This window comes from Uranotaenia lowii, chromosome 2 (genome assembly GCF_029784155.1).
Source record: "Uranotaenia lowii strain MFRU-FL chromosome 2, ASM2978415v1, whole genome shotgun sequence".
Classification (NCBI taxonomy): domain Eukaryota; kingdom Metazoa; phylum Arthropoda; class Insecta; order Diptera; family Culicidae; genus Uranotaenia; species Uranotaenia lowii.
This window is the reverse complement of record NC_073692.1, coordinates 414,822,326-414,842,620: the sequence shown is the minus strand read 5'-3', so window position 1 is coordinate 414,842,620 and position 20,295 is coordinate 414,822,326. Positions and strand designations below refer to the sequence as shown.

The 20,295-nt window shown below is 31.7% G+C and overlaps 1 protein-coding gene across 6 annotated transcripts in view; it reads right to left on the bottom strand.

Moving 5' to 3' along the window:
- LOC129745739 (transmembrane protein 64-like) overlaps positions 1 to 20,295 on the bottom strand; it is a 39,737-nt gene that overhangs the window by 1,291 nt on the left and 18,151 nt on the right. For all 6 annotated transcript variants that reach the window (XM_055739058.1, XM_055739059.1, XM_055739060.1 and 3 more), the window contains 2 exons: positions 5,533 to 5,656; positions 61 to 228 (listed from right to left, as the gene is read on the bottom strand). In XM_055739058.1, the coding sequence (XP_055595033.1) occupies positions 61 to 228; positions 5,533 to 5,656 (292 nt within the window). The remainder of the gene's footprint in view (positions 1 to 60; positions 229 to 5,532; positions 5,657 to 20,295) is intronic.

Below are 20,295 nucleotides of genomic sequence, written 5' to 3'. Positions count from 1 at the left end.
AGAAGACATTTTTTAACTTAAATCACAATTAACTCTTAGATTAACCATCGGTGTAAATACCTCAACCACAAATACCCCGTAACCGGCCAGGCCAAGGGCAGCATTGTGATCGTTGAGCACCTCGTGGATCGATCGCAGCTTCGAGCCCAGATAAACGTTGATCGTTTGGGCCGGCAGCAACCCGATGACCGTGCCGGTATGGTAGCTACGCGAATTGACCGCACTGATCTGTGAAGATAGAAATTTGGTAAAAATAAACGGTATGCTCGATATTGTACACTATTTTTTGTAGGTTTACAATTTTTTGTTTATTGATTTTTAATTTATTTTTTTCAAAAATACCTGATTTAGACTGGTCAAATTCTGGGCACAGAAAATATCAAAGAGTTTTGGTGGTTGCTGGCATAGGCATAGGCAGTAGCAAAACATTCAAAGTTTGTGTTTAAAATCCCAAAAAAAAAAAAAAAAAAAAATTCAAAGTTTGTATGGGAATTTGTATAAGAAAGTGACTATGTGTTCAAAAAATCGAACAGCCTTACCATTTTATTAAAACAAAATTCAATCGTGAGTTCGTATCTTACTAGACATAAGACAAATCCGTGTTAAACAGCTAATAACTTTTCTGCCTAATAAGATACGAAGTTACAGTCCTCAACAATGTTGTTGATCGGAAATTTCTTTGAGAGAATTTATAAATTTGCACAAAAACTATTATGTAAAGATTTATTTTTTGTGATTTTTTTAATTTTCTCATTTTTGTAACTTTTCATTCGTGTCATTTTTATCATTTTTGTAATTTTCAGTTGGATCAGTTGGAGACGTATTCCGGAAGTGAACAGTGCAGCCAAAGAACTGTTTGGTCAGCTTCATCCCATCGTCTTCCCCGAATACCAGTTCCCCCATCGGCCGAGGTCAAACACGTACTTTTCACCATCATTGATGGGAGCTTCTGAAGAGGCTTTTTTCATGTTGTGTCTAACTTCATAGCGTAAATTAAGTCTTCATCATTCATTCTTTGGCGATGTGTTAATCACAGAAATGATCTACATTTCATCTGTGGGGATTCTAAGGAAAGGACAGAAGGACTATTTACGATCATTGTGTTTAAATCTAGGATCCGATATCTTCATACTGTTTTGTGTTCATCAACTATGCTACTGATCTGAACTTTACCATAAGTGTGGATCCTAGGGGAGGAGCGGCTATATGCGCCTATTAAGCAGAACACTGATATAATCAAATAACACATCGAATATTTACAAAATTTACATACACGTGTGCAGTCATCTGTTTTCTATACATTGGAGTAACTTTTATGTTAAAATTTCCATCCGTTTCCGAGAAAACGATTTTATTATAAGTGTTGTCTAAAATGCCGAACGTCAAACCGTGCGGGCTAAATGCGCCTATTTATGTTTTGAAATTTTGAACAAAATTTCTGTTTTGGGCAATATTTCCGTATAATTTCATTCATAAAAATCTCTGTGTATTATAATTTTATGGAATAAAACAAAAGTTAGGGTTGCCATACTATGGAAGCAGTTCATCCATGAGAAAAAACTTTATCAAATCTGTTTTTAGATCTTCAATTCTTTCTTAAGATGTTGACCAGAGCTTAGATTTGAAGGTTCAAGCTTAGCTTAGCTTAGCTTGGTTGACTACTCATATCCACAGAGCTTAGATTTGAAGGTTCAATGATAAACATCATTTATTTATTCTATTTAACCTGTTATTTTAGGATGGGGGCATTTTACAAACATGATGAGGGCATACAAAATTACTCTATTATTCCACTATATAATTATTATTAAACCTCCACAAAAGCTGAAATATGTTTTATTTCCTAAATTCATTTGAATTAGAAACAAAAACCATCCTAATTTTCGTTTTCTTTCTTTCTTTCTTTCCGTATAATTTTTAAAAGTCGAAATATTACATCAAAATGTATCAAAACCTTGTATGATTTTTTAATTTTTTTTTTTTTGAGTTTGTAAATTCTTTCTTGCCTTATGTTCTAAGCGTATCACCCTCAAAATGCATTGGTAAGATATGCTGTCTAGTCAGCCATTTCGTCAAACAGCCGTAGGGGCATTTAACCCGATAGGCCCATTTAGGAAACCTTTCCCCCACATATTTTCATTAGATTAAGTTCAGACTTACAGATAAAAAAGAGGGTCCTATTATTTTACATATGTGCACCTTCACTATTACACTATACGGGTATTAAGAGCGATGCCTTCTTATTCTCAATGAACATGTGGTACATTACTTAGTAGCGTGAAGTCACGTGTTGTGGACGGACAGCAACTGTCCCTAATATGCTAAGAAACTCGAATAAATCGATTTTTTTCTTGGCTTCGATTAAGCAGTGGTCAAAAGGAAAAAAGATTGATATTTTAGAAAAGCAAATTCAAAGTTTCCGATTGAAATTGTATTTTATTTTTCCTTTTTTGGGTAACACACGAATGGTAAAGTGGTAAAGTGTCACAAATAAATAAATTTTTTGTATAAGAATTATAAACACAATAATAAATGCCCTAACCGACTTAGGGAACCTTGACTTTACATTGTTTTTTTTGTCCCGTAAAGCTTGAAGAGTTAATCGCTGCTAAACGGATGAGGTGCCAGTGACGAAAGAAAATGTTTACAATCGCATTTCTCGAAGACGCCAAACGGGAGAACTCTTGCTGGTGCACGTTTTTCTGCAACGTAGCGAGGCGAGACAGTATCGGTGGAAATTGTTGGAAGAAAACATGAAGCGTGGAAAAGGCACCAGAAAAAAATAAAGCGCCCACCCGCCGCCGCCTTCTTACGAATGAAAATAAAGACATCAACAAACCAACAATCGGCGGCGCGGGTGGTTTGTCTGTGAAGCTGAAAATAGTTTTCCCTTTACTTTCACAGCACAAGTGCGTTCTTCTGGCCCGCTGCTTGGCGAGAAAGGCAATAAATTGCACACACCAGCAGCCGCTTCTGCGAGAAAATCCATGAGCGGAAAATGTAAACAGTTCGATTAAAATTCAGCTGGATTTGGATCATTTTCGGGGCCGGCCTATTGACCTTATACTGTGTGGAAGTTTATTTTTCCAAACAGAAGGTTCTTAAATTGTATGGATTGGGTGCTGGAATCAAACCGAGAGATCTGTGATGAAAACATTTTACTACGTTATTGTACAGTTCCCAGAATGTGGATGGATGGATGGATTTAGATAGATAATCACAGCACAGCACAATCTTCAATTGACATAATTTTAATCTTTCCTAGCTTTATCACACTAATTCTGTAGCAAGAAAATGAGCAAAATAATCCCCTCATACACGCATGACTAATCTGCAGTGAGCTTAATCTGCGATAAATGCATTGATTATTTTCGAATGGTCAATTGCACTGCACGATGACCAACCTTGCCTTCTAAGAGATGTGTTATTGGAAATGTGATAACAGATAAGTTTCCTTTAACGATTCTACTGCACGCCTTTTTTTCAGATAGTATAGAGATTACTTGAATTACATCAACGGATTCTTCTCATATTGTTAGCTTCTTTAACAAATATGAACATCGATATTTATATAGTTGATTCATGCTCTTTTTAAATAATGTAATGTCATGCGGTTGTTTTATTTATCTTTGATTCTATATTCGACTGCTACATAAAAAATCTAAATCTGTGATTGATAACTTTAAATCAGAACTAGGCTTGATGAAGTCAGTAATATCATACTTTTATACTAGATTTTGATTGGTATTATTTATACTGGATGCTAGATGTTTTATTTTGATTTTCAACTCTCAAAATCTAAAATATTTTCGTCTAATCTGTGTTATAAAAGCTTCACCATGCGCAATTATAAACTTTGCTCAGAATTCTGAATCATTGATATACAAAAATCTTAAGCGCCTAATGTTTCACATTCAAAATAAATCTCTATCACTCTCTTTAAAGGTTTTGGTACTTTGAATCCTGATTTTCAAATTTCAATAACTTTATTGGAAATTGTCACTACAAATTTAATAAAACATCATTTTATAAAACATTTTAAAAAAATGATAAATGTTCTATCGAACATATCAATTCCAAAGGATCAATCAACCCAAGTCTACAGAACTTCATTTTTGGCCGTTATTCCAAGGATTTCAGGTGATTTTTGATAATTTCAGACGCTGAACATGACTTTCGTAGGGAGATAAAAATCTATTAAAGAACTCGTGATCATTTTGCGGAACACGGAACCCTTCAAAGTTTTACAAAGGTTCTGCTTTTTCCAAGGTGCAAAGAGTTTAGTGCAAAGATATTGGGATTTCATTAAGATAGGCATATTTGGATAGGCATTTTTTTTTCTCTAATAGCTCTTGTTTTCAAGATTCATGCTTTTTTTTAATTTGCTGCCGTAATAACTACAAATTTCAACTTCTATAACTTTTAACTCTGATGGTATTTTCTGTTGAAAATTTCGATCAAAAGTACGTTAAGTAAGTTAATCGTTTAACAGATCTTGGTCGTTCAAAGAAGTTGAAAAAGATCATTGACTTTCAAGTTTTTAATCAACTTTATAGTAGGGCATTAAAATTGTAGTCAAATTCTTCATTGGAGTAATCAGTTTTCCAGTAAGTTCCCCCTGGTAAACTATCGTGTCGGTTGTTTTGGGCGGAAAATTCCTTCAGCCAAATGAAAATAGGCCATAATAGTGTTCCAAAGTGAGGAAATCACAAAACTGGCCAATCTGAGTGTTTATATATCTTCGAATCCGGTTTGAAGGACACAATGTTTAGGCTGCCAACTGCTTAGGCTCGACATCGGAACTAGTATGAAAGTCGCTTAGTAGGTCTCAAATCAAGATTTATTTAGCGAAGTAAAATTCCATGTATTCAGCTCAACTTTACTATCTATTCTAATCTTGCTAAAATGGCTAACTTAATATTGTGTGAGTCTCTCTTGACGAAACTTGTTATGCTGCGAGAGAGTACACTAGGGTACATGCACAAGTAATGGTGTGTGCGATCAAATTGATTAAAGTTTCAAGTGAACATAAAAAGGACACAAATTACAAACACAAATCATTTTGAATTCCTAATAGATGTGGTACCGATCAGTATGTTCTATCAAATCCTTGCCTTCAACAGCGCAAACAGAGCATTAATTTCACAAGATCTTGGTACCAGAAAAGTTTTATTCTTTTCTGGACAGATGAGGCCAGTACATGAAAAGTTGCTCTGTCAAACGAACGAGATTCGAGCAACATAAATAGGAGTGACACTTGGACGACTGGAAGCCCTCTCGCTTCTCCAAACGTTTAAGCTGGAGATACTTCTACTTTTATTGTTTGAATTGGGTCGTGTCGTCTCACGGTATGTGAAGCTTTGAAAAATGCGTTAGAGCAAATTATGTAGAAAATAAATAAGTATCATCGATGTGCATAGAAGTTTAAACTAAAAAATGATTTTTGTGATTTCACCTAAACAAATTTCAAGTTAAAAACCATCATAGCACCACAGAAAAAAAAATCATAACATATAAAAATACTTTACTCACCCCGAAGATGGTGTTTTGCAGTCCGAAGGGAATCGGCGTCAGTCTGGCGAATAATACTATTTTGAAGGCTCGTGGTCCCGAAATAACCCGCAGGATGGCACGACCGGTTTCGTTTCTTATTAATCTGAAAGAGGAGAGAAAAACAATATTCAAATGTAAATTGTATTTGTATTTCATAAGATGTTATGAGAACCTCAGAGCTAAAGGGAGTATACACTGCCGGCCAAAAGTTTGGGATCATCCACTAAAAAACATGAAAATTTTGATCGTTCATATCTCAGCCGTCTTAGGACATATTGAAAATCTTCTGATCTCATTTGAAAGATAATGAGCAATAGCTATCTCGGAGGTATTTTGCCCAAATATAATGTTTTAGTTTTGAACTTAAAACTTAACCTAAAGTTATAACATTTTCAAAAAATCGCACTCAATATTCAAAGCCGATCATCTCGGGATAGGGTGGACCAAATCTCAAAATTTTAGTGGCATTAGAATTCATGTTCTTTACTTCTCAAAACACAATCAAAAAATTTTGTGAAAAAATTCAAAAACGTATTTTTAATTAATAAAATAGACACTTGAGTTATCGTCCAAAAGTTTGGGATCACCTCTTTGTATGGAGAGTTTGGGATCATTCTTATAAAAACATGCAAATTTATTTTATTCATATCTTTCTCATCTAACATCGTATTGCAGATCTGAAGGGTTCATTTGGAAGCTAAGGAACTGTTGTTTTTTCATAAATTCATTCAAAAATTATTTTTTAAAGTGATAACCATAAAAAAATCACCTGAAATTAATTGATTTTTTGAAAGTTCCCAGATTTTTTTTATAGTTCTCACCTTAAAATATAATTTTTGAATGAATTTATTAAAAAACAACAATTCCTAAGCTTCCAAATGAACCCTTCAGATCTGCAATACGATGTTAGATGAGAAAGATATGAATAAAATAAATTTGCATGATTTTATAAGAATGATCCCAAACTCACCATACAAAGAGGTGATCCCAAACTTTTGGACGATAACTCAAGTGTCTATTTTATTAATTAAAAATACGTTTTTGAATTTTTTCACAAAATTTTTTGATTGTGTTTTGAGAAGTAAAGAACAGGAATTTAATGCCACTAAAATTTTGAGATTTGGTCCACCCTATCCCGAGATGATCGGCTTTGAATATTGAGTGCGATTTTTTGAAAATGTTATAACTTTAGGTTAAGTTTTAAGTTCAAAACTAAAACATTATATTTGGGCAAAATACCTCCGAGATAGCTATTGCTCATTATCTTTCAAATGAGATCAGAAGATTTTCAATATGTCCTAAGACGGCTGAGATATGAACGATCAAAATTTTCATGTTTTTTAGTGGGTGATCCCAAACTTTTGGCCGGCACTGTAAGTGCAAAATTCATCAACTTCGAGCAAGTAATACCAATCGATTCTCCATATTTAATCTTCATGTGGGGTAACATTCAGACTCTTGAATTTATCTAAATACTACAACTTTTTCAAGAGATTAAACACCATAATTTATGGTGAAAAACTGAGAAGGCTACACATCGATAGATCCCTTTAACCAAGAAACGGTTAAAGGGAGCTTCACATGCCATCTTTTTGTTCGTTTGTCATTCTTGTAATTTATGTCATTTATGTCATTTTTGTAATTTTTGGAATTTTTGCCTTTTTGTCATTTTTTAATTTTTGTCATTTTTGTAAATTTTGTCATTTTTGTAATTTTTTGTAATTTTTGTCATTTTTGTTATGTTTGTCATTTTTGTAATTTTTGTAATTTTTGTAATTTTTGTAATTTTTGTAATTTTTGCCATTTTTGTCATTTTTGTCATTTTTGTCATTTTTGTCATTTTTGTCATTTTTGTCATTTTTGTCATTTTTGTCATTTTTGTCATTTTTGTCATTTTTGTCATTTTTGTCATTTTTGTCATTTTTGTCATTTTTGTCATTTTTGTCATTTTTGTCATTTTTGTCATTTTTGTCATTTTTGTCATTTTTGTCATTTTTGTCATTTTTGTCATTTTTGTCATTTTTGTCATTTTTGTCATTTTTGTCATTTTTGTCATTTTTGTCATTTTTGTCATTTTTGTCATTTTAGTCATTTTTGAAATTTTTTTTTTTTTGCTTTTTCTGTCATTCCAATTTCTTCCAATTTTTTTTCGTTTTTGTCATTGTTGTCATTTTTGTCATTTTTGTCATTTTTGTCATTTTTGTCGTTTTTGTCATTTTTGTCATTTTTGTCATTTTTGTCATTTTTGTCATTTTTGTCATTTTTGTCATTTTTGTCATTTTTGTCATTTTTGTCATTTTTGTCATTTTTGTCATTTTTGTCATTTTTGTCATTTTTGTCATTTTTGTCATTTTTGTCATTTTTGTCATTTTTGTCATTTTTGTCATTTTTGTCATTTTTGTCATTTTTGTCATTTTTGTCATTTTTGTCATTTTTGTCATTTTTGTCATTTTTGTCATTTTTGTCATTTTTGTCATTTTTGTCATTTTTGTCATTTTTGTCATTTTTGTCAATTTTGTCATTTTTTGTCATTTTTGTCATTTTTGTCATTTTTGTCATTTTTGTCAATTTTGTCATTTTTTGTCATTTTTGTCATTTTTGTCATTTTTGTCATTTTTGTCATTTTTGTCATTTTTGTCATTTTTGTCATTTTTGTCATTTTTGTCATTTTTGTCATTTTTGTCATTTTTGTCATTTTTGTCATTTTTGTCATTTTTGTCATTTTTGTCATTTTTGTCATTTTTGTCATTTTTGTCATTTTTGTCATTTTTGTCATTTTTGTCATTTTTGTCATTTTTGTCATTTTTGTCATTTTTGTCATTTTTGTCATTTTTGTCATTTTTGTCATTTTTGTCATTTTTGTCATTTTTGTCATTTTTGTCATTTTTGTCATTTTTGTCATTTTTGTCATTTTTGTCATTTTTGTCATTTTTGTCATTTTTGTCATTTTTGTCATTTTTGTCATTTTTGTCATTTTTGTCATTTTTGTCATTTTTGTCATTTTTGTCATTTTTGTCAATTTTGTCATTTTTTGTCATTATTGTCATTTTTGTCATTTTTGTCATTTTTGTCATTTTTGTCATTTTTGTCATTTTTGTCATTTTTGTCATTTTTTTCATTTTTGTCATTTTTGTCATTTTTGTCATTTTTGTCATTTTTGTCATTTTTGTCATTTTTGTCATTTTTGTCATTTTTGTCATTTTTGTCATTTTTGTCATTTTTGTCATTTTTGTCATTTTTGTCATTTTTGTCATTTTTGTCATTTTTGTCATTTTTGTCATTTTTGTCATTTTTGTCATTTTTGTCATTTTTGTCATTTTTGTCATTTTTGTCATTTTTGTCATTTTTGTCATTTTTGTCATTTTTGTCATTTTTGTCATTTTTGTCATTTTTGTCATTTTTGTCATTTTTGTCATTTTTGTCATTTTTGTCATTTTTGTCATTTTTGTCATTTTTGTCATTTTTGTCATTTTTGTCATTTTTGTCATTTTTGTCATTTTTGTCATTTTTGTCATTTTTGTTATTTTTGTCATTTTTGTCATTTTTGTTCTTTTTATCATTTTTGTCCTTTTTATCATTTTTGTCTTTTTTGTCATTTTTGTGATTTTTGTAATTTTTCTCAGTTTTGTCATTTTTGTCATTTGTGTCGTTTTTGTCATTTTGGTCATTTTTGTAATTTTTGTAATTTTTTTTTATTTACGTTATTGTTTTCATTTTTGCTATTATTTATTATTTTTGTCATTTTTGTAGTGTTTCTTATTTTTGTCATTTTTTTCGTTTTTGTCATTTTTGTAATTTTTGTAATTTTTGCTATTTTTGGAATTTTTGTCATTTTTGTCATTGTTGTCATTTTTGTCGTTATTTTTATTTTTGTCATTTTTGTCGTTTTCGTCATTTTTGTTATTTTTGTAATTTTTTTTATTTTTGTGATTTTTTTTATTTTTTATAATTTTTTGTAATTTTTGTAATTTTTGTAATTTTTGTAATTTTTGTAATTTTTGTAATTGTTGTAATTTTTGTAATTTTTGTAATATTTGTAATTTTTGTAATTTTTGTAATTTTTTTAATTTTTTTAATTTTTGTAATATTTTCTATTTTTGTATTTTTTGTCATTTTCGTCATTTTTGTTACATTTGTCATTTTTGTCTTTTTTCCATTTTTTTATATAAGTTATTTTTGTCATTTTTGCCATTTTTGTAATTTTTGTTATTTAAAAAAAAATATTTTTTGTCATTTTCTGTTCTTTTTATTCTTTTTCATCATTGTTTCCGTTTTTTGACATTTTTGTCAAACTTTTCAATCTTATAATTTTGTCTTTTTTGTCTTTTAAGTCTTTTTTGTATTTTTGTTGTCCGTTTTTTTGTTTTTTTTTGTCTTATTATGTCATTTTTGTCATCATGGTCACATCTGTAATTTTTGTAATTTTTGTCACAATATCTTTCTTTTCATTGTTGTTTTTTGCCAGTTTTTGTCATTTTAGTCATTTTGCCATTTTTTGTCATTTTTATAATTTTTGTCAGATTTTGAAATTTTCGTCCTTTTTGTCTTTTTGCCATTTTTTTCATTTTTGCAATTTTTTCATTTATGTCATTTTTTTCATATTTGTCATTTTTGTGATTCTTGGCTGCAACTCTATCTGTATCTTCCACTTCATAGTCGTTGGCCCGTGACGAAGATTTGAATTCAATTTATATTTTTTATACATGGTCTGAACAATAACTTAACTTGCATTTAATCGATTACAATTTAAAGAAAAAACTTCAGCTCGTGTCTCCATCCATTAATCTGAAATCCTCAGCTCATAACACATCTAATCGCTTGGAGCATTGAATTTGCAATTATATACACAAGCAATTTCAGGGTCAACTCCTGGCGCTATGAGATTATTGCTCGTGATGGAACAACCATCACGTGCTAACGGCTATTCACTCGCTTTTAGCAATGAGACAAGTGCTGCACGAATTTGCCATACAGTTTGTTGACCAGCTGTCACAAAATATACAGGCTACAGAGTGGGATGTATCGTAAAACTATTTATCGAAACTATTTATCGATTTTGTTTCAGTAGAGTGTTTTAGGGTGAAATAAAAATTTCACATTAATGATGCGTGGGTTGAAATTGTCTAGTGATCTTGAAACGCAAACAATTTAATGACAAAAAGAAAATGTTAATATAATTTTACATTACATTTTTTCAACACAATCTCAATTACTAAAATTTTCCCATTCCAAACAAATACTTTAGAGCTTCAAGTATTGATCGGTATTGAGATAAATCGAACGATCGCCTGATTTTGATTGAATCGATGCCAAAAAAATAACAAAATCTACTGAACTGGTCCGTTAAAATTGCCATCAAGCGATCACACACAACAGAAGTTAATGGGAATGGCATTCGATGGTTATTAAAACTCTGAACACATGGAACTCCGGCGGGATACTTTATCAGCTAGGGAAGCCAGGCACGAAATTAAATCTGGTCGGGCCAAATTGATATTGCTTTTTATTAGCAGCTGGTGGTGGAGGAGCTTTTCGGGGAAAGCAATTGAATTGCTTTAGATGACGTGACACAAATGCCGGCGATATTTATTAAATTTTTCCAAAAAAAATTTTTGAATTTCCACAGAAACTTCCCCAATTAAAAAATCTATCCACTGTAAAAGTCATGCATAAAAAAGTAAAAGTTTGTTTGTTTTTAATTTGAGATATTTTTGAACTTTTTTTAGGATACTTCTCATATACACTTGAGCTCCGTCCCAGCAAGAAAAAAATAATGAATTCCGCCTCCAAATGAATAAATGAGTGATTTTCCGAAGGCGCAGCGGCTTTGAGATTCCGAACTTAGAATATTTTCGGTCTTTTTTGTGCCGAGGTCCCTCTTCACGCACCAACACAGTTTTAAAATTTAAGTTTCCTATGGTTGGACGCAATTGCTTTTGAATGTGTTGGCTCTGGGCGACCTGCTTGTTTAACGCTTTAGCCATGGCTGTTATTGTTGATATTGTTTGGAAGAAGTTCAGTTTCATTCGTGCTTCGAATCCCTGCAGACGTGGCAGGTGTACGTGCTAGATTTTTTTTAAACAAAGTGTGAGTTCAAGTTGTTTTTTTTCGGTTGTGAAAGTGTGACAATGAATTAGTGAAATTAGTGAAATCAGAATTTTAAAAGACATCATTATCGAAGATGGATTTTCATTGTAAGTACCTTCTGAATCTTTATCTGATTTTTGTACTGTCAAAACTGAATTCCGAATTCCGAATGTGAAATAAAATTATAATGCAACCAGAATTCGGTTTTTTTTTCCTGTTTTCCAAACAAAAATATTGCAAAATACCAGCAACTTTAAATAATAAAAATCTATGTATAGTTTAGAGTTTTATGTGCTATTCATTTCTGAACTAAGACTTTGACTCCGAATATCAAGAGTTTAATCCAGTAAATCCAGAAAATCTGAAATTTTCATCCTTTATTTTCAATTTGACATTCTCAAATCAAGGAAATGTGTTCAAAGGGTTAGTTTAACCTTTTGGAACTCTTTCTATTTTTAAAGCTGATTTTATTTTGTAAACTTTTTCTCGATAATTCACTTGTTTCAATTTAAGCAATGCAATGTAAACGAGTCAAAATATAATCAGTTATGGCTCCTTTAACACATTGAACTTCAACTAATCGAATTCAACAAAAAATTAAACTATCAAAGTTTTGAGATGAATGCCAGAAAAAAAAAATATTTGGTTCAGAATTTCTTAACACTAACCACTTAAAAAAATGAAAACCAGGTTCCGTTATTTAGGATTTCTAAAAACTGATTCTGAGTTGAAATTCTGATCCCTAGAAACCATGTTATGAATTTCGTACTGTTAACTGCTCTTAAATTTTGAATTCCCAACTTTTATTTTTCCAAATTTAATTCCTTTATTTTTCAATTTGAATTCTTAAAAAATAAAATCGTAAGTTTAAACCGCTGAGCTATGATTTGGAAGCCACATAGTTATTATTTAAAATTAATCCGGTATTTGAAAACCTGTATTCTGTATTAAGTATTCGGCTTCTGAATCGGACATCTAATTCTTAATTTTGATCTCAAATCTGAATTCAAAGTATAAATTTGAACTCTGATTCTGAAATCTTAATCTAAATCTGAAATCTGAATCTAAATCTGAATCTGAAATCTGAATCTGAAATCTGAATCTGAAATCTGAATCTGAAATCTGAATCTGAAATCTGAATCTGAAATCTGAATCTGAAATCTGAATCTGAAATCTGAATCTGAAATCTGAATCTGAAATCTGAATCTGAAATCTGAATCTGAAATCTGAATCTGAAATCTGAATCTGAAATCTAAATCTGAAATCTGAATCTGAAATCTGAATCTGAAATCTGAATCTGAACTCTGAATCTGAAATCTGAATCTGAAATCTGAATCTGAAATCTAAATCTGAAATCTGAATCTGAAATCTGAATCTGAAATCTGAATCTGAAATCTGAATCTGAAATCTGAATCTGAAATCTGAATCTGAAATCTGAATCTGAAATCTGAATCTGAAATCTGAATCTGAAATCTGAATCTGAAATCTGAATCTGAAATCTGAATCTGAAATCTGAATCTGAAATCTTTGTAAATTTATTTTTCGGCATATCGGTGAAAAGTAGTTATGAAATTGATAAAGATGGATAGAGAAGTGAGAAGAAAATTTACAGATGTTGAAAAGAGCGAAAGAGCATTTTTGCGAGGAAACTTATTAACGTACACCATACTTTACCCTGCAACATTTCATTATTTAGGAGAAGTAGTACCGGGATAGAGGTGGCACTACCTTAACCTATACAATGAAATCTGGTTGGTCCGAAGTCTACATGTGGTGGACACGTATACTCCGGACGGGTAAAATATGGCGTACGTTAAGCTCCAGAAAGCTTCCCTATTGCGCGCAATGGTTCTATCGATGCGCTAGCCGTGTTGATATTTCGTTATCACGGCATGAATGCACTGTATGAGTGCTAATCATTAGGGTCAACGGTCCAATTTGGCTAGCCCGAATTATTTTGAACCATTGATTTGATTTGATTTTTAAAGCCTATTATTATGATTTTTAAGATAAGTTAACCACCGTTAATTAATTTTGTAAATTTATTTTTCGGCATATCGGTGAAACTTTTCACCGATATGCCGAAAAATAAATTTACAAAATTAATTAACGGTGGTTAACTTATCTTAAGAATCTGAAATCTGAATCTGAAATTTGAATTTGAAATCTGAATCTGAAATCTGAATCTGAAATCTGAATCTGAAATCTGAATCTGAAATCTGAATCTTAAATCTGAATCTGAAATCTGAATCTGAAATCTGAATCTGAAATCTGAATCTGAAATCTGAATCTGAAATCTGAATCTGAAATCTGAATCTGAAATCTGAATCTGAAATCTGAATCTGAAATCTGAATCTGAAATCTGAATCTGAAATCTGAATCTGAAATCTGAATCTGAAATCTGAATCTGAAATCTGAATCTGAAATCTGAATCTGAAATCTGAATCTGAAATCTGAATCTGAAATCTGAATCTGAAATCTGAATCTGAAATCTGAATCTGAAATCTGAATCTGAAATCTGAATCTGAAATCTGAATCTGAAATCTGAATCTGAAATCTGAATCTGAAATCTGAATCTGAAATCTGAATCTGAAATCTGAATCTGAAATCTGAATCTGAAATCTGAATCTGAAATCTGAATCTGAAATCTGAATCTGAAATCTGAATCTGAAATCTGAATCTGAAATCTGAATCTGAAATCTGAATCTGAAATCTGAATCTGAAATCTGAATCTGAAATCTGAATCTGAAATCTGAATCTGAAATCTGAATCTGAAATCTGAATCTGAAATCTGAATCTGAAATCTGAATCTGAAATCTGAATCTGAAATCTGAATCTGAAATCTGAATCTGAAATCTGAATCTGAAATCTGAATCTGAAATCTGAATCTGAAATCTGAATCTGAAATCTGAATCTGAAATCTGAATCTGAAATCTGAATCTGAAATCTGAATCTGAAATCTGAATCTGAAATCTGAATCTGAAATCTGAATCTGAAATCTGAATCTGAAATCTGAATCTGAAATCTGAATCTGAAATCTGAATCTGAAATCTGAATCTGAAATCTGAATCTGAAATCTGAATCTGAAATCTGAATCTGAAATCTGAATCTGAAATCTGAATCTGAAATCTGAATCTGAAATCTGAATCTGAAATCTGAATCTGAAATCTGAATCTGAAATCTGAATCTGAAATCTGAATCTGAAATCTGAATCTGAAATCTGAATCTGAAATCTGAATCTGAAATCTGAATCTGAAATCTGAATCTGAAATCTGAATCTGAAATCTGAATCTGAAATCTGAATCTGAAATCTGAATCTGAAATCTGAATCTGAAATCTGAATCTGAAATCTGAATCTGAAATCTGAATCTGAAATCTGAATCTGAAATCTGAATCTGAAATCTGAATCTGAAATCTGAATCTGAAATCTGAATCTGAAATCTGAATCTGAAATCTGAATCTGAAATCTGAATCTGAAATCTGAATCTGAAATCTGAATCTGAATCTGAAATCTGAATCTGAATCTGAAATCTGAATCTGAAATCTGATCTGAAATTTGAATCTGAAATCTGAATCTGAAATCTGAATCTGAAATCTGAATCTGAATCTGAAATCTGAATCTGAAATCTGAATCTGAAATCTGAATCTGAAATCTGAATCTGAAATCTGAATCTGAAATCTGAATCTGAAATCTGAATCTGAAATCTGAATCTTAGTTTAAAATGTGATTATTGAATCTGAAATCCATCTGTATTTCGAGTCTAAATCGGAAATCTGAATCTAAGTTTTGTGAAATTGAACCTGAAATCCATCTGAATCTAAATTTGGATTTCCTAAATAACTTAATATATTTGATGCGGTCAAATCACTGGATTGACCTTGTTTCTGCGGGATTTATAATTGATAAATGTTGGGATGTACGTATTATTTTTTTGTATTCATTCTTTTTTCAAATTGTCCTCCATTTTAAGATAAATTTAACATAAACATGAATTATTTTCATTAATGAAAAATCTATAATTTTTTTTAGAATATGTTAAAAACTTTCATTAAAAAATAATTTAAATAAATGCAGTGAATTCCTTTTTTTATGTCCCAGCAATCGTTATATTCATACTTATATTGATTGTATTTCATTTTTTGCCATTGAAATAAAAATAAACTATTTTTTTTTTAAATTATCCTTCCTTTTTTTCTACACGCTGGAATCCGAAACTCCTTTTTCAATAAATGTATACAAAAATAAGAACTGATAAATTCAGAGAAAATCGTTTAATATAATAATGTAACAAAAACTTTTAAATTGACAAATCAAACTAATTTTACTGATTAACTTTTTATTGCAAAGTTCTTAAAAAAACATTTTAGAAATCTTTTTATTTTATGGACATAAATTTATTGAAACTTTAATTCCTTTTTTCAATATATAATGTCGCTGACATACAATTATCTTCTATCGTTTTAAAAATCTTTTAAAAAGTATCTTCATCACACTCTGTTAAAATTTTCAAAAGATTTTTTTAAAATTTGATTCACCGTCAAAATCAATTCGGAAATTTTTCATATTTATTTATAATTAAATTCATATGATTGCAATTATTTTCAATGGGCTCTGCAGAAAAGTATGGAAAAAAAAAACGACGAGAAACTGTTACAGCGCAGCTCGGATTCCCATCCCATCCCTCCTTGTACACATCGGGCGGGTACGTGCTCTGGCACGATGTCCGAGGGGCGTTTCTTCCGCTTTCGGAGCTTTCGGGTGAATCACATGGCACTCACTCGAAGGTCGCGTTCACTTGAGGCGTTTCCGGCTACAATTTTGTTTCAACTGTAATTTCGCAGTTGCGCTCCGGATTTATTTCGCTGCGAAGCGGAAAATTCATTTAAAAAATCGCTGGGGTTGGGCGATCTGTAGAGATTAACCATAGCTGAAATTTTTATAAATAGAACCTTCTGTTAGGCAAAAAACAAACTTTGATTCAAATTTAACAGAAAAAAACAACAGATATGAGGATTGGACTGAGTCGATTTCGGGTCATTTTTAAATTTCTCAAACCCTGGGGTCTAAAAAGCTTCATTTTGGTCCAAAACTCATCCATGATTTTTTGCAGAATTTTTAAGTAACGCTTACATGAGTAAATTTGGACTTTTAGGTTTGTATGGTAAAATTGAATATTGTGTACTGAAAAATCAACATAATTTTTGTTTCTTCTGGGGAACCGAGCCTGGTATTGGTTTTTGTGCCAATTTATAAATTTCCTGAAGGAAATTTTCCGCTGAACAACTTTGTTGAGGACCATAACTTAGTTTCTTATTATGCAAAAAAGTTATTAGCTGTTTAACAGCGGTATGTCTTTTTGCATTGATGAACAATAAATTAAATTGACATTTATAAATTGGTTATAAATGTTAATTTAATTTATTGTTTAGGTATAATTCACAAAAAAAGTAAATACTATAAAAGAGATCAGTCGCTTTTCAACTGATATGGGTAATAATAAAGGTTAAAAGAGGTTCTGCAACTATTTCAGAAAACAGTAGATCTGGAGTGTATCGATACTTTCTTCAGATTTTAACTTTTTAACATTTATAAGTTTTAAAAGTTTTCTTCTTCTTCTTTCACCAATATAGCAAACATGTAAGAATTCTGTAAAATAAAAGACTTGCGTCCTTCATTTTTCTTTTCAACGTAATTTCTTTTACATGTAAACATGAATTATGATTACTACGGCCAGGCCAACAATGTGGTAAATAACGCGAAAGAAACCGGAACAAGGAAAGAAATAAAGCGTGAAGTTTCCTGCCATTCGCTTCATAAAGGTTTTCTAAAAAAAATTCAAATTTTATATCTGTAAAACGGTTTAAACTGAAAAAAAAAGTTTTCATCGAGAGGATACATTTTTCACTGATCCATGCGTTTAAGTTTGCAGAAGCAGGGCTGATGCGTTTTTGGTACTGGGAACTTTGGCACCGGAACTTCTAAAGCCTCTTCTCACATTTTTCCGGTGTATGAAATATTCACGAGATTTTACCGTAAGCTACAGCGCACTTCACAATAATGTTCATCTTTTAAGTTATAACCAGCTAGATTCGATTTCCGTTTCATCTTTTTCTATACCATTTTCATTTTTTTCGGAAACCTTTTTGAACGGAGCGAAAATTTTGACGTCCTTACAAGGCAACGCCTACTTGAACTCTCCCTTACTAAGCGTTTCAAGAGTTTTAGAACTTTTTTCATCATCATAAAATGTAGCAATTTTTTTTAAACAATAGTGCGACTCATGGGAGCCTTTTAGAATATCAGTTAAGCTGACTTCACCAAATACGATTATTTTGAGGGAAAAAAATGTGTGAATATGTCGCGTGATTCGCCACACTTATGATTCCAGCACTAGGTACGTATGTAGGTAACAATGCGTTCCATTCAAACTACCAGGGAGTTTTCTGCAGGCATACTGCAGCCGTTTGTCGTTCGTATGACGAATGACGACTCAAGCAAGTCGCAGTTTAACATAAGAGGCGTCAACCGGCTGAATTTCAATAACATCCGCTCACATGGCCACATGGCCACATTGGTTCTGGTGGCAGGGGGAATATGGCGTATGGCCCGTTGTTGGCGTAATAGCTCATCGTTATTGTTGGCCATTCAAGTAGCATTTATGACAATCGGTTCCCGGGAGGTTAAGTCAGAATGGTACATAGTAATCATTAGATATGGTACCGCAAATTGTTAATGCGTATTGAGTTAAAAAAATCAAAAAGTTATTCCTAAATTCTAAATTTGAGACATCGCAACAAAACTGGAATTGTTTTTCAAATACAACCTCACTGTAAAGTTTAATTCTAAACCTAATTTTGACCGATATGTCGAAGATACATTTAACAAAAAATAACTGAAGGTTGAAACAAATTTTACATCAATTTATTCATCCAATCAAACGCGGGACCTTAAGATACACATCATTTCTTTAACATGCTTTGTATAGATATAAGAAGAAAAAAACGCAAATATTACCTTCAGCAAAAATTGCATTCCACAATTGCTCAATGTAAACAGCTGAAAATCATATTTCTACAATTCCATGCCTCTTTGGCGCAGCTTCAGTACTACATTCGTACATGCAAAATACATATCGTGTTAAAAAGTAATTATACGGGAAAACTTCGTCCCTGGTAGACGGTTCCATTATAGAAATGTAGTGGAAAAGTGAAACGTTCGAAAATATTCGCTACCGTGTCCAGTACAGCTCCGAGCAAGAGAGTGTCGGCTGCAAAGTGGAAATATGGCTGTTGCGTGCCAATGTAACTTTTATTTTCAAGTGCCAACATGATGCATGAAACACGACGGGTTTACCTCTTGCTGTTTAGCTGTAATCGCAGATTAGTTTGGTTTCAAAATTTATTTCATATTCGCAATTTTCTTTTTGTATTTCTTGAAATAGATGTTACTGTGCAATGATGTTTAAATAAACTTACTCTTATTGACTAACTATAGTTACACAATCCATAGAAATTGTAACTAAATAATAATAGAAAAAACATCTTTCTTATCATTTTCGAATAGTGCATCATATTCTAGCACATTTCCTACTGAAGGAAGAAACTCGTCGTCACCACAAAGTAAGAAAATGTATTTTCCATATCACTTGAAACGGGACCGATCTCTCTTGTACAGTATTTACGTTTTTGTCAACGTGCCGATTATATCGTCTGCCGGTTGGGATTTCAAAGTAAATATTTATCCTAGCTGTGTTCCGTCTGTGAAAGGCGGCGCGGCGTATTATATTGCACCTAATTTGCCGTCTTGAATAATAAAAATCAGCTGTCCCAGCAACTTCTGTTTCTGATATAAAATGACCTGTTAGGTTTTAAATTTTGTTATATTGGCAGTTTTCGTAGATTTTTTTTATAACAAACGTAATAATTATTTTTTTTGTTATTTTTTTTTATTGAAACGACTCATACGCTTAAGGAGTCAAACTGTTTTTGTATGTTTACAAAACGAGTTTGAAGAGAACAGTACCCGAGGCCCGAATGGAATCTATGAAATTCGCTCTTGCAACAAGGTGATCCTCACACGAGATAGAGTACTGCATTCAAGGAATAATGATTGGACATGAGACGGGAAAATATACGAACAAAATCCCGACTCAGATTCAATCTAGTAAACCAGGGTTTAAGGTTTGTCTTTGGGATAATCGAGCGGAGCCACCGACTCAACACTTGGAATCAAGCCAAACCCCAAGGTACTTAAAACACCACGATTGAGAGGAGCAGGTATATGTTTCTCAACAAACATCTCCGTGTTTGTGGAAAAAACTCAATCCCAAGCCCCAAAGCCCAGGATGACAATCTGTCTGAAGTATCTTGTAGAGGTATGTGCAGAGACTCAGTAGATTGTATAACAGATACTACGTTTTAGAGTGCAACCTTCAGAGAGACAACTGTCGATGTCACTAACGTAAAAGTTGTACAAAAGTGGGCTTAAATATGAACCCTGCGGGATGTAAGAAGTCCTTCTAATTGCAATATCTCCGTGAGACAGTCGTTTGTCCCTTTACCCCTACGAAACCCAGATTGAGTTTCTGAAAGGAACAAAAACGAAGCGTTTTAGACCCCAGCGATTCAGAAAATGGAAACGGCCCCAAATCGACA